General features: G+C 44.1%; 1 protein-coding gene across 1 annotated transcript in view; it reads right to left on the reverse strand.

The window, feature by feature from the left end:
• Window positions 1-21,501, reverse strand: part of WWOX (WW domain containing oxidoreductase) — a 935,050-nt gene that overhangs the window by 674,078 nt on the left and 239,471 nt on the right. The window contains exon 6 of the mRNA XM_044255679.1: window positions 16,685-16,773. Coding sequence (XP_044111614.1) covers window positions 16,685-16,773 — 89 coding nt within the window. The remainder of the gene's footprint in view (window positions 1-16,684; window positions 16,774-21,501) is intronic.

Below are 21,501 nucleotides of genomic sequence, written 5' to 3' on the forward strand. Positions count from 1 at the left end.
TTGAGTTACTTACACTTTGAGGACAAGACCAGTTTAAAATGATCCAAGCAACCTAATAACCACATGTAATGTCAGACCTGAGGACTGAGAAGGTGCTTTGAAAGAATCTGTGAAGAGTAGGGGCAACCATCATGGGGTTGAATTACAGTGAGGATCTGTAAACTGAATCGTAACACGCTCCAGAAGACGAGACAGACCTTTACAGGCCAAATAAACACCCGCAGAACATTAACACAATTGTGGCTTTGGGGGATTCCATCTCCGACACAGCAAAAGAATGAGCTAAGTGTAATGTTATGTAAAGGGAAATACTTTTCAATTCCTCCTTGAAACAGAATGTCACACCATCTGGGGCATTTCTCAAAGAAGCTGTGGGAATTCATACTATATGGAAATTCTCTGAAATTCAGTAGAAAGGGCCTCAGAACCCAAAGTCCCAAAAACAACTGTTTCTAAGACATCGTTAAGTGTTAAGTTTTCTATTTCTTCCGGAAACAGGAGAAGAAAAAAAAAAATCACTGTAGAATTGTAAGGAGGATCTCTGCTCAGATCACTGGGGCTGGCTTATTTTGAACTCAACAGATGGCAGCATAACCTGAAACCCAGCCATTCTCTCGTGCAGCTAATCTCCAGCCCAGCGAAGGTTCCAGACTCTCCAGCCCCAGATGCAGTGTGCACACCCACAGTAAAAGTCAAGGGAACTTTAGGTGGTATATGGACAAACAAGCATTAAAAATGCTTGTTTAAGGTAACATCCTGGAAAAAATAGCTGCTCAAACTCACAATGGCAATAATGATTAAAGGGAATGACAGTAGCAACCTTGTTTGCGAGTCGTGAAAATTAGAGGAAAACATAAACTGCTTAACATCAGCTGAGAGATGGTACCTAAAACAGGCTTTTTTTTTTTTTTTTTCTTGGTTGCCTGCTTCCTAGACCTTGGCTAAACTTTAAGAACAAGCTATCTATCAATAATTCACAGACATAAAATATGTATATAATTGTCTCCCATACTTACAAAATGCCTATACACGGTTTTCCATGTTCCTACTCCGTATCTCTGGGAGGTAAGAGCCCCAATAAATATACAAGGAAATCAAGCAAATAAAGCAAGAGAAATAGAAGCACATAAAATCAACATCAGCATAGGAGGTCAGTGACTGTCTAGCCGTGCTTCTAAAATTTGAAGGAGACACATGTTTCAAGAATTTAAGGACAGCATCGAGTATTAGCATAATAATTAACCCAAAGTGGATTCTGCTGTGAACATAACCCAGCTACGCTTTTCTTTCTTTCTTTTTTTTTTTTCTAAGTTGGAATAAAGAAAATAATCCACACGAATCAGCAGGAATAGAGTGGGGCACGGGCTCTATCCCAGGAGACCACCGGGAACTTTTCATTTCATGCACCATTTACAACTTCTTATAGTGAATTCCAGAATATCAGTACATACACTAACAGAAAATAGAAACATTCTTGTTTTTGTTATTTCCCTAAATTTTTACCTCATGTCCATTACCTTGATTACATTTTCCCATCCTATCACATACCGGCCCAGCAACAAAATCTCAACCTCACTGATTCTAAATGGGGCAAGATGTACAACAGGAGAATACCCACAACTTCTGCCAAGGGGGCTTTCTAGGAAAAAATGCACCCATTTGGTAATTATACCACCAACAGTACTTAGTCCAAACGACATGAGATCTCAAATGCAGGTCTGACCCTTTGGTGTTAAAGGTCCACTTGTTCCCAAGTTTCACTTCTGCCCTTTGCATTCAGTACTTCACTGCTGTGCTCTGGCTCTTTGGGAATATTTAATAAACTGGACAATCAATGACAAGCACACTAAGGATGGAAGAGTGGGAACCATAAGGATAAATTCAACCACACTCATAAGCCAGTAACTTCACTTGAACGTAGCTCCCGCAGACTGAGAAAATGCAAATGAACCAGAGTCTCTCTTGGCAAATTCCCATTTGCTCATCTGACAAATGAATGATGGTCATATCCTGCAGAAATCACTCGTGATAGGAAAGAAGTCTTCCCACACTTTCCAAACTAGTGTTCAATAAACTCCACAAGGGAACTCAGAGAACGTGAATACTATTCATATGAATGCGGGAAGGGAAGAAGCTGGTGGATGGGGTGGACTGGAGCAGGCACCATTTAGAGAAGAGGGAGCTCACAACTTCCACCCTCACTCAGTTTTCTTGGACACGAGAAGGAGTAAGTCATGGCAGAGGGCTAGAAACCCCTGAAGGGCTGAGTCACTCTTGTGCTCCCACAGCCAGCGCCATGTCCAAGAGGCAACAGAAGTCGGCTGAACTACTGAATGTCTGAGAATCAAGTAAGAGGGCGCCGGAGACAGCATCTGCATCCGCTCACAAGGCTCCAGCACTGCGTGCAGTCAGTCCTCTGGATTTAATCCACACAGCCTCTCTCTGTGTCAGCTTCCTCCACAGAGCAGTCACTTATGCATCACCTGCCTAAGTTTTGTCAAATTTAAGGACCACTTACATCCCCTTTAAAAAAAAAAAAAAATGCACTGGAAACCAACACATCTGTATTTATATCTCAGTCTTGCCCTTCGCAAAAACAGCTGCTCAGGAGGGTTGCTGCCCTGGTTTGGGTTTTTAAAAATTAGTTTGTGTTAAGATAAACAGAGTGTCTGCCTGTGTCCATCTTATACATAAACAGTGATGTGAGCACTTTGGGAAACTGCTCAGTGGCTCACAGAGCTCATGCTGTTTGGCTGCTCTGCACTAGGAAAAATTAAATGAATAGTGCACATGGCCTCAGAAAACACATCCATGACAAGGAAATCAGAATTCTTCAGGACACTTGAGGGAAGGACTAAAGGCGGCGGTAAATTATTTGGTGATGCCTACTAAGAACACATTTAACTTCACAACTGAAAACAGGGCCTTCTCTCTTTGACTGTGCTTTCTTCATTGTGGGGAAAAGGTGGGAAGGGGTCCTTACATCCTTACCAAGCAGAGTGGAGTACAGGACACTGCTTAGAGGGGGTTCTTGCAATTGCTGACAAGGCTAAAATAATGCCTGGGCTTCCTCTCTAAGTAAAACGCATCCTTCCAAGCATTCTATTGACAAGTAGGGAATATAAAGTCAATGAAGAAATAACTTGTCTTTCTGAAAACAAATTAGCATTCCTTCAAAATTAAAATTATATTTTGTGGCCACAAAGCAATATTAAGCATTACAAGCCATTATTTATAAACTCTGCAATACCAATCTGCTGAATGAATTCTGCTAAATTCTGCTAAAAAATCTTGGGAACATTCATTTTTTAATATATTTATAGAATAGCTGTCTAAGTACCAGATGATGATTTCATTACCATTATGCAAAAGAGCTTATTTAAAATATACCTTATACGGGCACAGTGAAGGGAGGAGGTTTTAATGGAAGATGGCAGAGGTGAACCTACATGGACATCAGGAAAAAGAAAATTAGTTGGAGAATGTGCTTAAGTGCATGGTCAAGTTACTCAAACAGTAAAACATCTCATGCATTTTGTACATTCCCTTGCCAATGAGGACTCCTGCCTCTGTTTTGCCTAGAGATATATGGAGCTGTAATCGAGTTCAGAAAGCCCCTGACAGCTGTGTGCTGCCATTCAGACCTGAAAGATTCCATGTTATGATAAAAATTAATGTACTCTGACATCCTCTGGGACTCCCTGGGCCCTGGGAATAGCTAATGAAGAAATACAACCTTGCTGGAGAACAGCACGCAGCTCTGGAGTTAAGGATTAATTCAGATGTGGTAGCAGTGTGGCCCCTCTGTCATCAGCTGTAAAGCAGCCAGACCTCAGGGCCAAAGGGAGTCAGCTATGATTGGTCAGAATTATTTCCTGGGTCAGGAAAGGTCAAATAAACAAAAAGCTTTACCAAATAATTGAGCCCAAGTTAGAGGCAGCCTGTCACTTTTTGTGAGTGGCTCTCAAACCAGAAAGAAAGAAAGAAAGAAAGAAAGAAAGAAAGAAAGAAAGAAAGAAAGAAAGGAAAAAAGGGTAACTGCAACATCTGATGTCTCTTGTTGGCTGTGACTGTGGAAATGAAAACTTCTCCCCAAGAGACAGGCTTCTAGGTGATTGGAAGACCGCTGGCCGATGTCCTTCAAGAGGGGCTCTGAAAGGGTCTTGGTGTTGAGTGTGGGAGGAATACTGGTCCCCGGAGACTTGTTTCAGTGTCCCCACCAGGCTACCATCCAATACCTTTAACTTCCAAGTATCATAATTTCCTCCAAGAAAGCAAGGCTTTCTTGGGAGTAAGGTTCATGGCAGCATTATTCGTAAAAGCCAAAAAGTGGAAATAAGCCCAATGTCCACCAAGTGATGCACAGATCAACAAACTGCGATCTACCTGTGTAACAAAATATTACTCAGCCATAAAAAGCAATGAACCATTGATCATGCTATGACATGGATAAACTCTGAGAACATTATACAAAGCCAGGTGCAAACAACGACCTATCACATGATTCCATTGGCATGGAATGTCCAGAAGTGGCAAATCGGAAGACAGAAAAATTAGCTGTTGCCTAGGGCTGCAGAGGCAAGGGGAGGTGGGAAATAATGGCTAAAGAGCACAGGCACTGTTTTCTTTTTGGAATGATGAAAATGTTCTGGAATTATTGGGAATGGTTGTACAACTTAGCAGAAAGAATAAGATTGAGCCATACACTTTAAAATGGTAAGTTTTATGGTGTACAAATTATATCTCAGTTACAAAAAATCCAGGGTACAGAGAAACCTACCCTAACACTCTCAGAATGAGTTAGATGGCCTCCAGCTGGGCTCCTTCCCCGCCCCCAACCCTAACTGGGGCAGCCGCGGCTAACCCCTCTCCAGAATCTGTCCGCCTTATCCTCAAACTTCCACCATGAACAGAAAATGAGATGAAACCAAGATATAGCAAGCTCAATGAAAATAAGGTTGTATGTTTAGGGTTTGGTTTTTTTTCTTTTTTGGACAATTGATAGGTTACACAAAGCACCAAGCTATGTCATTTAAGTTTGTGACATTATTTCTGCCCACTATTAGAATTATAAAACATCAGGTTGAATTTATTTCTAACAACTATATTTTAGCCATTTTAAAAAAAGATTAGGTTGATATTTTTACTTTTTTTTCTTTCTTTGACATATTAGTCCCTGAATTTTCTAAAACCTATGGCATTAATTTTGTACTTTTTAAGATTGATTAAGTAAGTTTACATATATTCAATGCATTCCTGTAAAGCCCTTAGAATTGAAGTTACAGAAAAACATCAGATGACCTTAAAAAAAAAAAATGCCCATGTTGTTCTTAGAATGAAGAAAAAGAGATTATAAGAGAATATATGTCACATAACCCCTCCCCACCGACTAGGGTGGCTACAATAAAAAAGATAGCTTTAATTCAGTATGAAAAGGAGCACTAACAAGCGTTGGCAAGGTTGTGGAGAACCTGGACTCACTAGGCGCTGCTGGGAGGAGTGTACAAGGGGGTAGCGGCTGCAGGCAAGTTTGAGGATTCTTCAAAAAGTTAAATATGAAGTCATGCCCGCAGTTCCACTTCCAGGCATATATCCAAGAGAGATGACAATACGCATCCACACAGAACCTGTACACGAACGTTCATAAAAACATTACTCTTAACAGCCCCAAAGAATAAATGGCCCAAATGTTGATCAAGGTGATGAACGGGTACAGCAAGCATGTTATCAGAGCAACGGAATCTTATCTAGCACTAAGAAAGAATGGAGGACAGATAGACATGTGGAACACAGAGGAATCTTGAAAACATTACACTAAGTGGAAGAAGCCACACACGGAAGGCCACAAATCCAGAGCAGAATGGGAGTAGCAGGCAGGCATCAGTGTTTTTTAACAGCCGAGCTGAGAACCACTGTGGCCGTCCCCTGGGAGTCTGGAGATCTGATGTAGGAAGCTGAAACACCTCTGTCTTTTTAGGCAGGAGACCTTCGCCCAGATCCACTTCCCAAAGCTACGGCATTTGTCAAGCTTCCCACTGCTCACACTTCTCCAGACACCAGAAGCCTCTTCTTTCTGTTTCTGGTTATCAATTATTGCATAATGTCAGCTAAAATACCTACATGATTACAAGTCGGTGACTTTCAAAAGGCAAAATAAGAGCTCTGCTGCTAACCGAGAGGACCCATTTCTATTTTTCCTGAATGACAAGGTACTGGGCAGATGTTACGAAATGAAGAAAACAAAGGACTCACAATATTAAAAACACAGTGTGGTGACAAGTAGTTCGACGGAAAACACAATCTTCCTTGGAGATTTTCAGCAGGCGGCCACGGCTGATTTATTTCAAATGCATATTCAAGTTTTTAGGCTGACAAGAATTAGCTTCTCGACAAAGTACTGGGGAAAAGAGACGGTTCCCATGTTATTAAAATGTGATTTCGGTGTGGCTGAGCACAAGTCCCCAACATGTCAACTATGTGAAAGGAGCATTCCGACGTGACCATGCGAGTGGCCGGGCGGTGTAAGGAGAAAAGCCGAGCTGGAGTCATGAGCCAAGATGGGACATAAAATCCTCAACCACAGACACTGAAATGTTCTTCCCGAGCCTTACCTAAACCAGAGCTCTCTGAGGGTAATCACAGACTTGCTGCCTTGATGATGGGGGGTGGTCTCAGTGAGGACCAAAGAACAGGCCTGGCAGAGCCCCGAGGGGTGAGTCCCTGTCCACGCCGAGCAATGCCAGCCTAGCTCAGCCACGTGGTCTGCGCCACTCCAGCAAAGCCCTGGTTCCCAGCAGGCAAAGGTATCCATGGTTTCCTGCAAGGAACTTTTATGGGGTGTCTTGCCTGAAATAACTACTGTACATACGATTGCTTTAAAATTTGTTTCCCAAGATTTGTAAATGTTTAACCTCTATACCACCCATGGAAGTATCTGTTCAAGAACTGTAAATGGCTGAGAATCAGCATGTTAAAAGCAAAGTTCGAGTCACCAAATGAAACTGTGTGTTTCTGTTTTAGTTCCTCTGTCCTCCCTCCCATCCATCCAGCCACCCATGCACAGCACCCATCCACTTCATGAGCTTATTACAAAGAGGTACACGTAATAGTTGCAAAGGACGCCGATAATGATAACAACGAGGTGATCCTGCTAAAATTCATTAAGTGTGGATTAGGTATCAGGTAGTACTATGTTTTAGAAACATTACGTTATTTAGTCCTCGCAGCAACCCACGCTATTACCATGATCTCCCATTTTCACTGATGAAGAAACTTAAGATGAGAGAGATGAAGGAAGTTGCTAAGGTCCCCATGTAAGAAAGGTATGGAACAGGGATCCCGAGCTAAGAGAAAGATGAATTAGCCAAGGTTGCTGCCTCTGTGGGGCTCAGCCTAATGAAGAAAAATCAATGAAGAGGAAAGTATCCCCAAAGTATTGGGGCAAGATGACTGGATGTGTTGTCGACACTCTGCTAAGTGACTTGACAATTCAACCATGGAGGGGATGGGCGAGGGAGAACATGGAGGCTCTGCAGAGGACAGGACCAAGTCATCCAGTGAGCAGGTAGGGGACAGGTAGGAGGGGAGTGGCACAGGTCAGGAGTACAGGCCCAGAACCAGGAGGCAGAACCTCTACACATGTCTGTAAGCAGAGTACAGAGACAGAGGGCTGGGACGACACAATCATAAATGAGGGTGGAGGAGGGCCCAGACCCCACAGGACGTGGGGGGACCACACGAGCAGATGCAGCCTTTTCAGTTCAGGAAGCAAGACACCACCAAAAGGTTCTTCCACAGGACAGTGTCAGGGCTGGGTGTGGGTTTAAGAGTGATCACTGGCGGGGGGGAGGGGGGGCGCGCCTGGGTGGCTCAGTGGGTTAAGGCCTCTGCCTTCGGCTCGGGTCATGATCCCAGGGTTCTGGAATCGAGCCCCGCATCAGGCTCTCTGCTCGGCGGGGAGCCTGCTTCTCCCTCTCTCTCTGCCTGCCTCTCTGCCTACTTGGGATCTCTGTCTGTCAAATAAATAAATAAAATCTTTAAAAAAAAAAAAAAAAAAAAAAGAGTGATCACTGGGGCAGTTCAGACGCCTAAATAGCAAACGACCCTTTGGACGTCTTCTGCCTACCTGAAGGACATTATTATGAAGAAAAGTAGGAAGTAAGGGGAAATGAACACTGGTATTTGGAGTAAATGTGCAGAGTCCAATTGTGAATGAGAGTAACAGCTGCCATTTCTGCTTAAACTGACTCCACAGAGAGACACCTCCACATATTTGGTGAAAATAGTCGGAGTTCCTCAACTGAGGGGAGGAGCCTCTCTTCCATTGAGTTTGTTTAACCTCATTTCCACATATTTCAGCAAAACAATTTCCTCTTGCTGATAGAAAATTGGCTGGAAGGAGCATCTCCTTCAACCTTGAAGTGACCTTAATAATTGTCCCTGTAGGCAGGCGTTGTCATCCATCCTATTAATGGGACAAATTGCCTTCGGAGGCAATGCGTCCTACATGATGCATTTCCCAAATGAGACAGATCTTTCTGATTCTCCAAACTACTGTTTAAGGTGAGCTCAGTGGCAGCACACAGTTTTGAACCAAGTTGTAGCCTTAACTACCTAGTAGCTAGCATGACCTTGGTCAAAGTCCTTCATCTCTTTAAACCTCAATATCTTGATCAAGGAAATGTGACTCATCACAGCGTTAGGTCGAACCATGAGACACTGCCATTCTTCTACCATTTTTGACCTACCCTCTGAGGCCTAGTGAGGATAAAATGGGATGACATTTAAGTGCTTAGCTGTGCTTGACACATAATAACTAGGTAATAAATATGAGCACGTATGATCATCATCAGCGTTATATGGCTCCAAGCCCAAATTAGGACTTCAGTGTCTTCATTATTTAATAATATTTAGTTGTTGTAGTTGACCTGCTTTCCCATACGGCGTTATTTACAAACCTCAGCACAGCACACTGTTCTACTCAAACTCTTATCTCTTCTCCTAGTCTCTAAGTATCAAAGAGTACTGCAGAGTATCTGTAGAGAGTTGAAATTAACCAAGCATACAAACATTGACTATACACACTTACATAATCTTGACCAGGCCTAACATAATCCATTTCCTAATAATCCATTTCCTATTATGAGAATAGTAAGACAAGGTGCTATTAAAATGAGTTACATTTCAAGAGACAGTGGGTTCTGGTCCGAGGATTGCAAACCACAAATTCCAGATCAAATCCCAAATCCAACCCACTTTCTGTTTTGTAAAGTTTTACTGGAACACGGAAACGGTCAATGACAAGTCCTCAGTGGCTGCTTTCGAATTACAAACGTCTCACTCAACAATCAAGATACACTCAACAGTAGTTGCTACAGAGGCCATCTGGTTCATAAAGACAAGAATATCTATCTATCTATATGGATTATTTAAATATATATACCTGATTCTTTATGGAAAAACTTTGCTGACTTGTTCTCTAGTCCAGTGATTTAAGTGGTCATTGTTGAGCATGAGCAATAAAATTATTTGCTAGAGCTAAAGACACAACATGGGTTATGTATTCATCGGTGGGGGATGGTGAGTGTGGGAAGAGGCAGCCACAGAGTAATTGTATCTGTCCTCCAAAGCTGGGTTTTTATTCTTCCTGGAAGGGAAGTTTTTTGTGTGTGCCTTCAATTAACATACATCACTTTGATGTCATGAAACATGATAGTGATAGCTGAACGGAGAATTCTGTTGGGAAATCAAAAGTGTTTATTTTGCAAACATCGTTGTGGTTAATTCGAACACAGTTTCATGTATTCCTTAGCTGTGATGACTTTTAATGGTGCCAAAAAGCTCACTGAATTTTTTTTTCTGACAAATTTATTTGCAATGTGGCCCCTAATTGATGTAATAAATACTCTTCTCCACTAAGGATATGTTTTTGAAGATAGTCATCATGGGAAGCCAGCAAAAAGTCTTTAAGCTTCACGACTCTTCTAAGAGAGAAACAAGGCACAGGAGAAGTGAGATGGCAAATGGTTCGCTTCCAGTGTCTAGCCCAGTTCCTGGCACAATTGCAAACATTGACTAAATAATGAAGTAAGGGGGGAAAATGAAAAAATACACAGAAAAGGAGGGGAGAAGAAGGCACATGAGATTCTTCACTGCCCCAAAACACACAGGCTAATTATTTTCAGTATGTGCCACTACACCTTCCATATACACCTGTATATTCAAAGCAGGATGTTCTTACAGCAACACTAATCATCTGGAGAAAGTGCCAAAAGCCAAGGGAAACAGATGTAGCAACAGCAAAGAAAATAGAGTCTAGGCATTTACTTCAAAAGGAAACTGCAAAGCATCCCTCAAATCAAGGGCTTGGTAAAGAGTAACAACGAGCAGGGGGAAACGCTCAGCAGAGTAAGACGTCCACTGAGACCCTCAGGGGAGCATCACTACAGGTGATGATCACTTCTGCCTGGCTCTTGTGATGCTTCTAGCTTGTGGGCAATGTGAAGCTCATCTTCCCTCTGCTCTTGACTGCCAGGAATCTCAGAGTTCATTCTCAGGTCCAATTTTCAAGGATTGCGAAAGTCCTTGTAAGATCCACACTTCCACTAGGACCACATCTTACAAGTCCATTTCATCCATTTTCCTTGTTCAAGCAAACTTTTATTTCTATTTTATCATACTGTATGTATTCTTAAAAACCTTTCAGAGCATCTTAGGATCAAGATAAGAAAAATACACATTAATAACACTCAGAGGCACAACACACTGAGGTGTCCCTGGTTATTCCATGCATTATAGCACTTCTTTCCGAAACCATAAAAAAAATGTATGTGATAATCTACTTCACATAGATCTGGAAAGCAAGGTACAGAGATGCCAATAGTTTGCCCGAAGTCACACAGCTAGTAAGACAGCAGAACTGGGATTTGAATCTAAGTTCTGCTGCGCCACAAAACTCTACTCTTTCCACACCATGGCTGGCACACTATGGCTCTTGTGCAAATCTAGCTCATCTCCTGTTTCTCCAAATAAAGTTTTATTGGAACACAGTCATGCTCACCCACTCAAATACTGTCCATGGCTGCTTTCATGCCATGAAGGCAGAGCTGAGTAATTGCAACAGATATCTCAGGGCCTGAAAAGTCTAAAATATTTATTCTCTGGCTCTTTACAAAAAAAGTTTGCCGACCCCTGCATTACACTATACTACTGTGAGTTAGTATTTTTGTTTAATAAGAAATGACAGTACAGGGCGCCTGGGTGGCTCAGTGGGTTAAGCCGCTGCCTTCGGCTCAGGTCATGATCTCAGGGTCCTGGGATCGAGTCCCGCATCGCGCTCTCTGCTCAGCAGGGAGCCTGCTTCCTCCTCTCTCTGCCTGCCTCTCTGCCTACTTGTGATCTCTCTCTGTCAAATAAATAAATAAAATCTTAAAAAAAAAAAAAAAGAAATGACAGTACATAAAATGATTCTGAAATTTTAAAAAAGAATTATATTAAAAGATACCTAAAGAATTAAATTTCAGAGGGAAGAAATTTATTTATGAGGGAATCATTCTTCCCTGATATTTCTATATATATTAAATGATTCACAATATAATTTTTCAATACCCTAACATGGAAAATGTATGGGGATGGGGAAAAATTAAGTTGTAGACTTTTTAACTTTTTCCTTAAAAAGTCATAATTAAGATCTAGATTTAGAGAGTTCATTACAGCTAAAATCTGCCTCTCCTCTTCTCCTTTCTTTTGGATTTTGTACTGTGTAGAAAAGCAAAGCAGTATGATCCTTTGCTAGGCAAACCAGAAATGGATTTCTCGTGTCGAGCAAAGAGGAATGCAGATATGTTGGCTAAAACATTATTCTTAAAATTGAGCTGAGAAGAAATAGAAAAATTAAGCCGTAATTTACACATCGGTCTTCAGGGTAATTTATCCCTCAAAATGTAGAATTTATTTATAATTTATGGCCCACCCACTTCCATAGAAGGATTTGAGACAGCAAAATTTGGAATAAGGATCCAAGAATATTATATCTGGGTTCAGTAGATTCAAGTTCTGAAAATAATTTAGTAAAGAGTAAAAATAAATAACTTTGTTAAAGATTGTCCCCCTCAAATGTTTAAAAAATAAAGAAAACTGTTCTCTTAGCAGTTTTTTTAAAAACATCACTATTCTATATTATTTTCTAAATGAAACAAAGTCTAATTTCCTTAAATTATACTGGAGACAGAAAGTTGAGAAGGTAAAGTAGAGATCTATGACCAAAAATGAAGTTCTACAAACCATCAGAATTGTATATATTATTTTTAATATGAACTGACTATGGATTTCAATTAATTTTCAGAAGAAATCAAAACACTTGGTCAACACTGTAAGAGCTGACTGGTACCTGGGATCCAAGCCAAGAATTTCCTGTATTATGTGCCATTACCAGTTTTCAAAACTCCAGGATTGGAATCCAGGTGTCCATTATTTCAAGAGTACCTGGAACTCAAACATTATATCTTCTTAAAAAGGCAAAGTATCTACAGAGCTTCTCATTCTAGTAGCTGTCAAACTGTTCCTCGCTCTGTTCAAAATATGCACTTTTCAGGGAGCTAAGCAGCTAGAAACCAGGAATGAAAATGTACAAAAGTGCCCCAAACAATGGACTATAGTTGCAGAGCCCAATTCAGAAAATGCCAGTATTTGGTCTGCATGACTAGTAAAGGTCCCAGCTCTTCATACTCAAATGGATGCCTCCGCCTGCCAGCCAGTGTGGAGTCTGGCTGTTGTCCAGGATTGCAGTTTAAACAAAATTTCCTTCAAAATTCAGTTTGGTTGGGACTTACCACAGGCTCAGGCTTGGAACTTTCCAGTAATGCGCAACATAATTCAACCTGAGACACACTGGCCGACCGCTACCACCACTAACTATGGGGAGAACTGCCTGGAAGCAGGCAGAGGATTCCTGTCCTGACCACCCGGAAGAGTGAGTGGAGAGCGGAATGAATGAATGCACGTAGAGGTGGGAGAGGAATGGGGTGGTCAGAGTGTGCCTTGCCCAGCAAAGCTGGCATCGGCAAGCGGCTGTGTACATCCTCTCGATGGTAGACCACCCCACCACCTATGCAACACTCTTGCCCGAGAATTAAATGGGCACTGCACCAAGCTCTAGAGTTAGCTACACTTCCTGAGAAATTCAGGAGACAAAAGAACACGTTCAATGGCACCACTGGGATGCAGTTCCTCCAGTACAGGATACAAAAAACTCTTGAGGGCAACCTTATCACTTCAACAAGCTGCATTAACTTAAAAAAAAAAAAAAAAAAAGAGGGGAAAGCTACAGATTAAAGTGCATTCATTCCATCTGAACAAGCAATTGATTTGAACTAACTGAAAGAGAGCATGGGCAGGTTTCCTGTTTGTAATGCTGTTAAGCTGCGAAACTGGAGTAACGTTTTGCTCAGGCACATCCCAGTACAGGAATCGCGCTGAAACGTGGGACTGAAGGGTGAGACACAGCAAGAAGAGCTGTTCTAGATTCAGACACACTTGGGTTCAAACTGCCAGATACACCACTGGCTAAAGTTGGAAAAGAGATTTAGCCTCTCCGTGAAAGGTTGAAGCCTTTCAGTTGGTAAACCAGAGAGAAAACGAATGCCTAGAGTGGCTATAAGAAATGAAAGAGAGAATTCACGTGCAAGTGCTCAGCACCTCGCCTAGCACAGAATAAACAGCAAGCTGGCTAGCAGCTATTGTTTTGTTCAACTGTTATTAGTGGTGCTCATTCCGAAACAGACTCCCGCCCTCCACCTCTCTTCCACTGCCCGGAAAAAAGACGGCATCCGGAGTGGGCTGACTGCACATCTCCTCCCGGTAGAAGGCAGATGGAGTGGGCTCTAGGACAGGCTGCCCCCTCCAGCAGCGTTTGCATCTAGCATCTGTTTCTACCTTTCCATGTGTCGGGCTACACAACACGCCACCTCGACCAGTGCAGAGAGGCGCGCGAGGCTAGAGCACGAACCGGGGCAAATACACACGGAGAGAGGAGGCCAGCAATAGTTCTGGCGTGCTCGCAGGCTTTCAAACGGAGCGTCCACATGGAATTGCAATGCGAGGTTTTTCCTCTCCTCAGTCCAACAGCACAAAAGGAGATCGGTTCTGAACTGGCAGGCCTTCTTTCATTTGTCATTATGTTTTACACACAAGGAAGTTTCCAGGTCTGAAGATGGGAGGTGATGAGAAGCAGGAGGCTACACGTGGTTTTTGGCAGCCTGGCCACCGCACTGGCGTTCACTTCTGACAGTGCGCAGAATCTGAAGGCCCATAAGTACTAAACTGTCATCTGCCTATCCAGGAGAGGTTTCACTCTGACAGTATTTCAAAAGTAAAATCACTCACTTTTTTATGCATATTTTCGCCACCACAATATTTCTCTAAGCCGTGTAAAAGGCTGGATCTCGAGAGACATATAAAAAGAGGTTTGTGGTACAGGGTTTTGCTAAAAGGAAAATCGCCTTCGTTTCTGAATCTACAAGTACAAAAATTCAGTCATTTGCTAAAATCTAGGATTAGAGCAAAATGGGTGATAGCTTTCTCCAAGAGTTTGAGGTTGGTGATTACAAAAGGCAGTTGAATTTGATGATTTCTGAACTGCTTGAACGAACAGTCCTGCTACGCCTTGGAAGACAGTCCTGTTACGTAACTGCTGGCGCCTGCTGCTCCCAGCGCGGCCTGACCCAGGGACTGGAGGGAGCACAAAGAGGCCGCACCGTGTCAGGGACAGCGTGACAGTCAGAACTGGAGGGAAGTCCTATGCCTGCTCCCAGTCTGCCACGTGACCCTGCGAGAGTCACTCACTGCCTCTGATCTAGGTTTCCACTGCATTTCTAGTGAGAGACAGGGCCGCACGGTGGGTGAGCAGGAGGCCCGGAGAGACTGCCGCAGAGGCTCTCGGGGCTGGGGGTGGGGGGTGCCTGCTTCCCAGCTGTGGGCCCTCAGATAGCCCACGTTCCCCTTCTAGTCTTGCTCTCCTCATCTGTACAACAGAATAAGAAATAGCAGCAAATCAGAAAATGCACGCAAAGGGTTCTCAGTGTGTGGCCCACAACAGCCCTGGATACATGAACTGCTACCGCTCATTGCTGTTTTACTACTATTTTTCCAAACAACCCCAAAAGCAGTAGTTCGCGGAGTCAGCCCTGAGCAATAACACTGCTTGCTGGCCCCTGAGCTTACGGCTTCTCGTCTGAGGGGAAGTGGGCTTTCAGGGGCCAGCACTCTCTTCCCAGAGCCCAGGAGAGCGGCTGGGGCTCCAGAGGCACTCAGGGTGTGCGAAGGGATCGAGCAAGTGACGCAGTTACACCCTGACCCGACCTTGTCTGGGAGCTCCGGAGAGCACACACAGCGGGCTCCGCCGGGTCCGCCGGCTCACTGGGGACGGGACCGACTGTTCGGTGAGCGCGGGGCCTGCATTTACAGGGACCGTCCAAGTCCACTCAAGACTCTGACTTTGTATTTCAACCTCAAGGACTCAGACCACTTACTTGCTAAAAGGCTTTAGAAAACAAACTTCCTCGCCGTGTGAAAGAGCAGAGTGAGACGCTGGGGCAGACTCCAGAGCCACTGGCCGCCGGCCGACACGGCGGGCTCAGATCTCTACAGAGCCTTCCGACTGTCGGGTTGAAATGCTCCCACACGTCCGTCATCTGCTGGAAGAACTGTAAAACCAACCCAGCCTAACCCAAAGACAACTTGTCATTTATCAGCATTCTCCCAAATTCAGTCATCCTGGTGCCACTTCTGGACCCGTCTTATCCTTGGCACCACCTGTACTGTTATTAACTTAATCCTCGTGTTTAAATCAATTCACTGAAAAAAAAAATTAAATGCAGTTATTTTTTTTAAATGAAATTCAAACTGCTATGTTAAATGAGAAACCAGTATTGCTTGCCCTCAATATGAGGGAACCATAAAAATAAACACTTGGAAACAAAATATTGTAATTAAAATGGAGCTGGCCACCACTGCTTTTCCCCAGCTCCGGGTCAGAGCTCTGTTCGCTCGCTCTCTGTCTCTCTCTCTCTCTCCCCCTGTTACAAAAGGAGGTAGACACGTGACAGCATAAACATGTGCCAGCCCCTAGTGAAGGTGTCCTCCTTTGGACATTTGGAAAGACTAAAAAAGAAGGAAAGAAGAGTAACTTTCCCACAACGGGAGTCCATGTTTTGGAGCCATGTTCACACACCAGATAAAATCATCACAGACGTGGAAACGGTAGAACTGTCTCAGGCTCTGATTCTTGGCCCCCTTGGAGGGCTGGATAAATAAGGCTACTCATTCCTGGATGAATGAAAATGTGCTTTTTCTCGATTCTGAGATGCGCTGCAAAAATGTCGGTAATCAAGATGCGTCCTACAATCGGCTGGTTTTTATTAGCCACTTTTCCTAGTGCACGAATAGTATCTCTCCTTTTTTATTGGGGGAGCTGTTACTAGCTTGACGACATGTCTCATAATGAGGGTGACTCAAGAAGTCAAGAAAATACGGCACACCTTAACAGGGCCAATATAAATGAGCCTGCTGTTTGGACACCAGAACAACACAACAGCCTCACGTTTGTGTTCTCCCAATTGTGTTCATCTGATAAAGACATTACAACAGCAAGATATTATGATCTATAACCCTCCACTGGAACACTCACAGATTCTTGGCCTTGAACGCTTGAGCAAAATGCTGCACGCTACGGAGCAGAGCAAGGTCCAGGGTCATTGCTTCTACCTTGGCTTTGTGCTGGAATGAGAGAAAATAAAAAGAAATGATAAATAACAGCAAGTTTAGTTCATGGTATCAAGTTACAGTAAATGTGTTATGGAACATGTCGGAATTCCCCTGTTTAATATTAGACGCCCAGAGAGAATATAAATCATCGGAATGAATGGAAGAACAGGGCTTTTACTGCCAAGTTTGGGAGGATGTGAGGCTGGGAATCTGCTAAAACCACAGGCTGGGGATTGTGCTATTTCACTCAGCACACAGAGGAGGCTCCAAAGGGTCTTCAGGCTCATGCATCTCCTCTCAATCTGCATTCTAAAAAAAAAAACCATAAAAATAGGGGAACACCAGGACAAAGCCTGGTCTGTGCAAGAATTCAGTAGATGATATTTTTATCTCAAAAGATTTCAGATCCATCCAGGTTCTGAAATAATTCCATTGAGCCTGTGTCAAAAATTAAAGACGAATCATTTAGAGAGTACAAAAGCAGGCAAAACTCATTTATTCCAATGGACCCTGAGTGACCTAGATCCCAGAGAGGCCTCTGGTTTTACAACCCGGAAAGCCCTACAGATAGGTGGAGCACACGTGGACAGTAAGAATGACTACTGTGTGTTCGGGCTGACCACACACCACCTCATTTCATCCCCACAGCTACTCAATGGGTTCTACTTCCCCTATTTTACATGGGCCTCTTGTCAGAGATCCCAGAGCTAAGAAGAGTTGGGGGCAAAGATTCACCCCAGTCAGTCTGACATCAAAGCCCATGTTCCCTCCTCGACAGAAACCAGAAGGCCAGGGGCGTCAGGATTGGAACAAATCATGTTCCACTGGGCAGTGTCCTAGCATGATTCAGACTTGGGGCACTCCCAATTTTTAAGTCTGGCTGGCCTGCAGGGTACGCAGTTAAATACTATCCCTTCTTAGACCTCTGTCCTCCAAAGCACATACAGCCAAAAATGCCGGGGCCACCTGCCTGTCCAGATAAGCTAATTCCCAGAGAACAAGTGGCAAGACTGGGAATTCTCATCCGGACTGTGATGCTTCAGCGGGACCGAGGAGACAAGCACTACGCAGGGGGAGGCCAGCGGCACTGCCGGGCACTCCCTCCACCTCGGTTGTCTCATTCAGGGAGAGATACAAACTGTGCTGAGATGCTTAGTACATCGCAGCACTTTGTCTTGGCTGCCTAAGTGCTGGGCTGAACCCGGGTCCCCAGCCTTGAACAACAAGCATCAGGCAACGGCAGCTGGGAGGCCAAATGACTTTGGGCCATTTAACATAGCTGAGCCTCGGTTCCCTCATGTATGAAAGCAAAATAATAATTATCTCCTCACAGACTGGTGAGACTGAGTGTATAGCACCTCACACCCAGCCTGCAAGAGAGAAGGCATTTAACAAACTTAACAAGAAGTAGATACAGTATCTCGTGTGCCACTGTCTGCAGCAAGCAGTGGTTTGCATGGGCTACAGAGCAGCGTGGGGGATGGAACAGTATTAACGAAGACTGCGTCGGACCAGCTCGCTGTTAGATCCCAGACGATCCAGGGCATGTCTCCTAACAGAGCCAAGGTTTAGGGAAAGAGATGTAAGGTGATAAAATGACTACCCCAATCCCCAAAAGGCATCTAGGTGGCGAAGGCAAGGTGACCGATGTAGACTGATTTCCTCGGGTAACAGTGGCAGGTGCACAAGCGCGCCGATTTCAGGAGGAGGAGAAACATTTAACCTGAGCTAGGAAGAGGGGAAAATATCACCACACGTGTTTTGTTAGGAGTTTCCTAAGACCAGAGAATAGTAGAGCTGGAGGATCCACAGTGACGTGAGGCCACACCCCTGGTTTTCTAGAGAAAGACACCACCAGCCGCAGAAATGAACGCACCTGACTGAGGTTGTACCATGTAGACAGCTTGGGCCTCCAGACCAGGGAAAAACCCTACTCACTCTCTGTCTGCGTGGCTGATGACTGTCCAATGACTAAAATCTCTTCAGAGCACCGAGTTTGTCAACGGCTAACTTTTATTCCCCACAGATTCTTACTCCATCTGACATTAAGAGTTAGCGAATAAAGTGGCCTTTGACCCTCACACTACGGCCTCTGGCCCCAGCCTTACTTCACTTAGAGCAAGATGCTCACTGCCACACAGGGGATCTCACAGAACTTGGAATATATCACGAGAGGAAAGCTGCTGGGCAGGCAGTGGGAAAGACACCGTTCCTCTCAGCCAAGCCCCTCAGGGAAGCCCCGTGGGACGTGCAGGCTGCGTATCATAAAAATGCTTATACATATTTCCCTCATCAAACAGGGATAACATTCCCAGATGGTGACCCCAAAGCAATCTCTCAAAGGAAATGATGGCTCAGCCAAGTGGGCCAGGACATCCTTCTGTATGTGCAGCTTACAACAGGTAAGTTGTCTCTTGGTCCTCCCCCTTCACTTTAAAATAAAGTACAGAGCTGCCACTACCAATAAGTACAAAATCAGAACATACACATCCAGAGGGAACAAGGGGTCACAAGCCAGCAAGTAGTTCAACAGACTAATCCACAGGCTGTGGGTTACTAGGCTCCTGGGGACAGTGACTCAAGTCCACACACTATTACTCAGGTAATTCCCCTGCCCCCAGCATCAGGTTTCCTGTTTCTGCTACTGACCCTGTGAAATGCAGAGAAACTATGTCCAATCTGGTCAGTTCCGGGAAGAAAAAACACACAGCTTTTAGAATCAGTGTGTGTGTGTGTGTGTGTGTGTGTGTGTGTGTGTTGGGGACGGCTGCTCTTCTGACTGTCTCACAAACCTAGCAACATGATAGACATGTTTATCACGGGAAGCATTCAAAACAGGAGCCCATGGCCCCAACACCGCAGGCAACACCCACAAACTGGTGCCTGCTGGGTGGGGGCTGGAGGCTCCGTCCACCAGTGTGAGCTTTCCTGCCATGTCTGGCCAGGAATCCAGGACTGACCACAATGCACCTCTCCGGTCTAACTCACAGACTTCGGGGTGTTACTGTTAACTTTGATTTGGAATCAGTTATAGACCCACAAGAAGTGGCAAAAACAGCACCGAGAGTCCCCCACCTCCCAGCACTGCCAATGGTGACATCTTACCCATGTCTACGGCACATTATCAGAAGCAGAAAACCCACAGTGGTGTAAACACAGCCCATGAGACCACAGACATTACCTGGGCTTGACCAGTTTGGGGATGCACTCAGAGTCTTGCATTTGGACTATCTTTGTATACAATTCCATGACAATTTACTCCGCATAGATTCCTATGACAACCACCACGTTTAAGCCACAGACTGTTCCACCACCACTACAGAACTGGTGCGTTTGTTAATTAGAGGTGTTAAATTAGCATTTGCCATCTAGAACATAAGAAGTCCAGGCCTTCTCTGGGCCGGGTTTGCTCTTTGGCAAATCAAACACATAAGCAAAGTCCTCACTTAAAACCCCTTAGTAGGTTAGAACAGCCAATAAGCTACGGTCCAGCTTCCTTAGTACGGCTCACACGACTGTCTCCCTACCGACCAGGAGAAGGTGTTTCAGTGTCCTCACCGAACAGCTCCCAAACCTTGGTGTCTTAAAACAAGGATCACTACTCACACACGCTGATCCCAGGTCAGTAAAACCATGTTCATTCTGGTTAGCCAGGGGCCAGGCAGATAGGGCCTCTACCTTCTGTCACATCACTCGCCGCTACTGTGTGGGGAGGAGAATGTGACAAACTGCACAGAGGACAGATCTGAAGGCCTCCCCCACCACAGTACAGATGTCACTTCTGCTCACATTGTGTGGCAGAGCAAGTCATGTGGTCATGCCCAGCTTCAGAAGGCACTAGCCTCCATGTCCTCAAAACTACATAGAGAAATAGATACATATACAGAATATAGACAGTGCATATATAGAATATATATGTATCTATTTCTAAATGTATTTCTGTATTTGTATTTCTATGTATCTAGTGGAAGAAATGGAAATGCGTGTGTGTGTAAAATGAAGAACGGTAACGACTAACACACAGTCTAAGACTTTCCCCTTCCAGGGTTATTTAAGGCCACTTTCCGCTTCACACTTCCATTAATAACAGAAAAATTTAGAAAAGGCAGGTGAATACGGACAACAAAAAGCATCTACAATCCCACCAACTCCAAAATAAACTGTTAACCTTGCATTCTCAAAGAAGAACCGCACTTCTTCTTTGCCATCTAGATAGAGAGAGCCATCCATCCATCTATCCACTCAGCTTTGTTTAACTAGAAGAACTTCATTCCAAGAGCTTTGAATCTTAAAATGCAATCAGATGCTTCTCTCAACCCTTGCCCAAATCCTCACTCTGCTCTCTGATCACACCAGTACAATATCTTCTTGTCTCAGGCAGAATAAGAATGTAAATTTACTTTAAATTATGTATACAGATGCCGGTACCCATCCTTTTAAAACAGAACTGCACAGGTGGCATCCCGCACAGGAAGCATCAGGCAACTTCGAAGCAGCTGAGAAGCCCACCTGCTCCCGACACCCCGGGCTCAGCCACAAAAGCAGAGTCATTAAGCAACCCACATACTCTTCCTCCATTTCCCTGGGATCTGAGGACACTTGCTGGTGGCACAGTTTATGGACACCCTCGATAGGCCAAGTCTTCTTGGTCTATTCTTTATTTACGTTCTAAAATCTGCCTCAATGATTCAAGAGTCTATAAATGCCCAACCAAAGGGACTGCTTGCCGCTGTGATGGAA

The sequence above is a fragment of the Neovison vison genome, chromosome 7, assembly GCF_020171115.1.
Source record: "Neovison vison isolate M4711 chromosome 7, ASM_NN_V1, whole genome shotgun sequence".
In the NCBI taxonomy this organism is placed as follows: Eukaryota; Metazoa; Chordata; class Mammalia; order Carnivora; family Mustelidae; genus Neogale; species Neogale vison.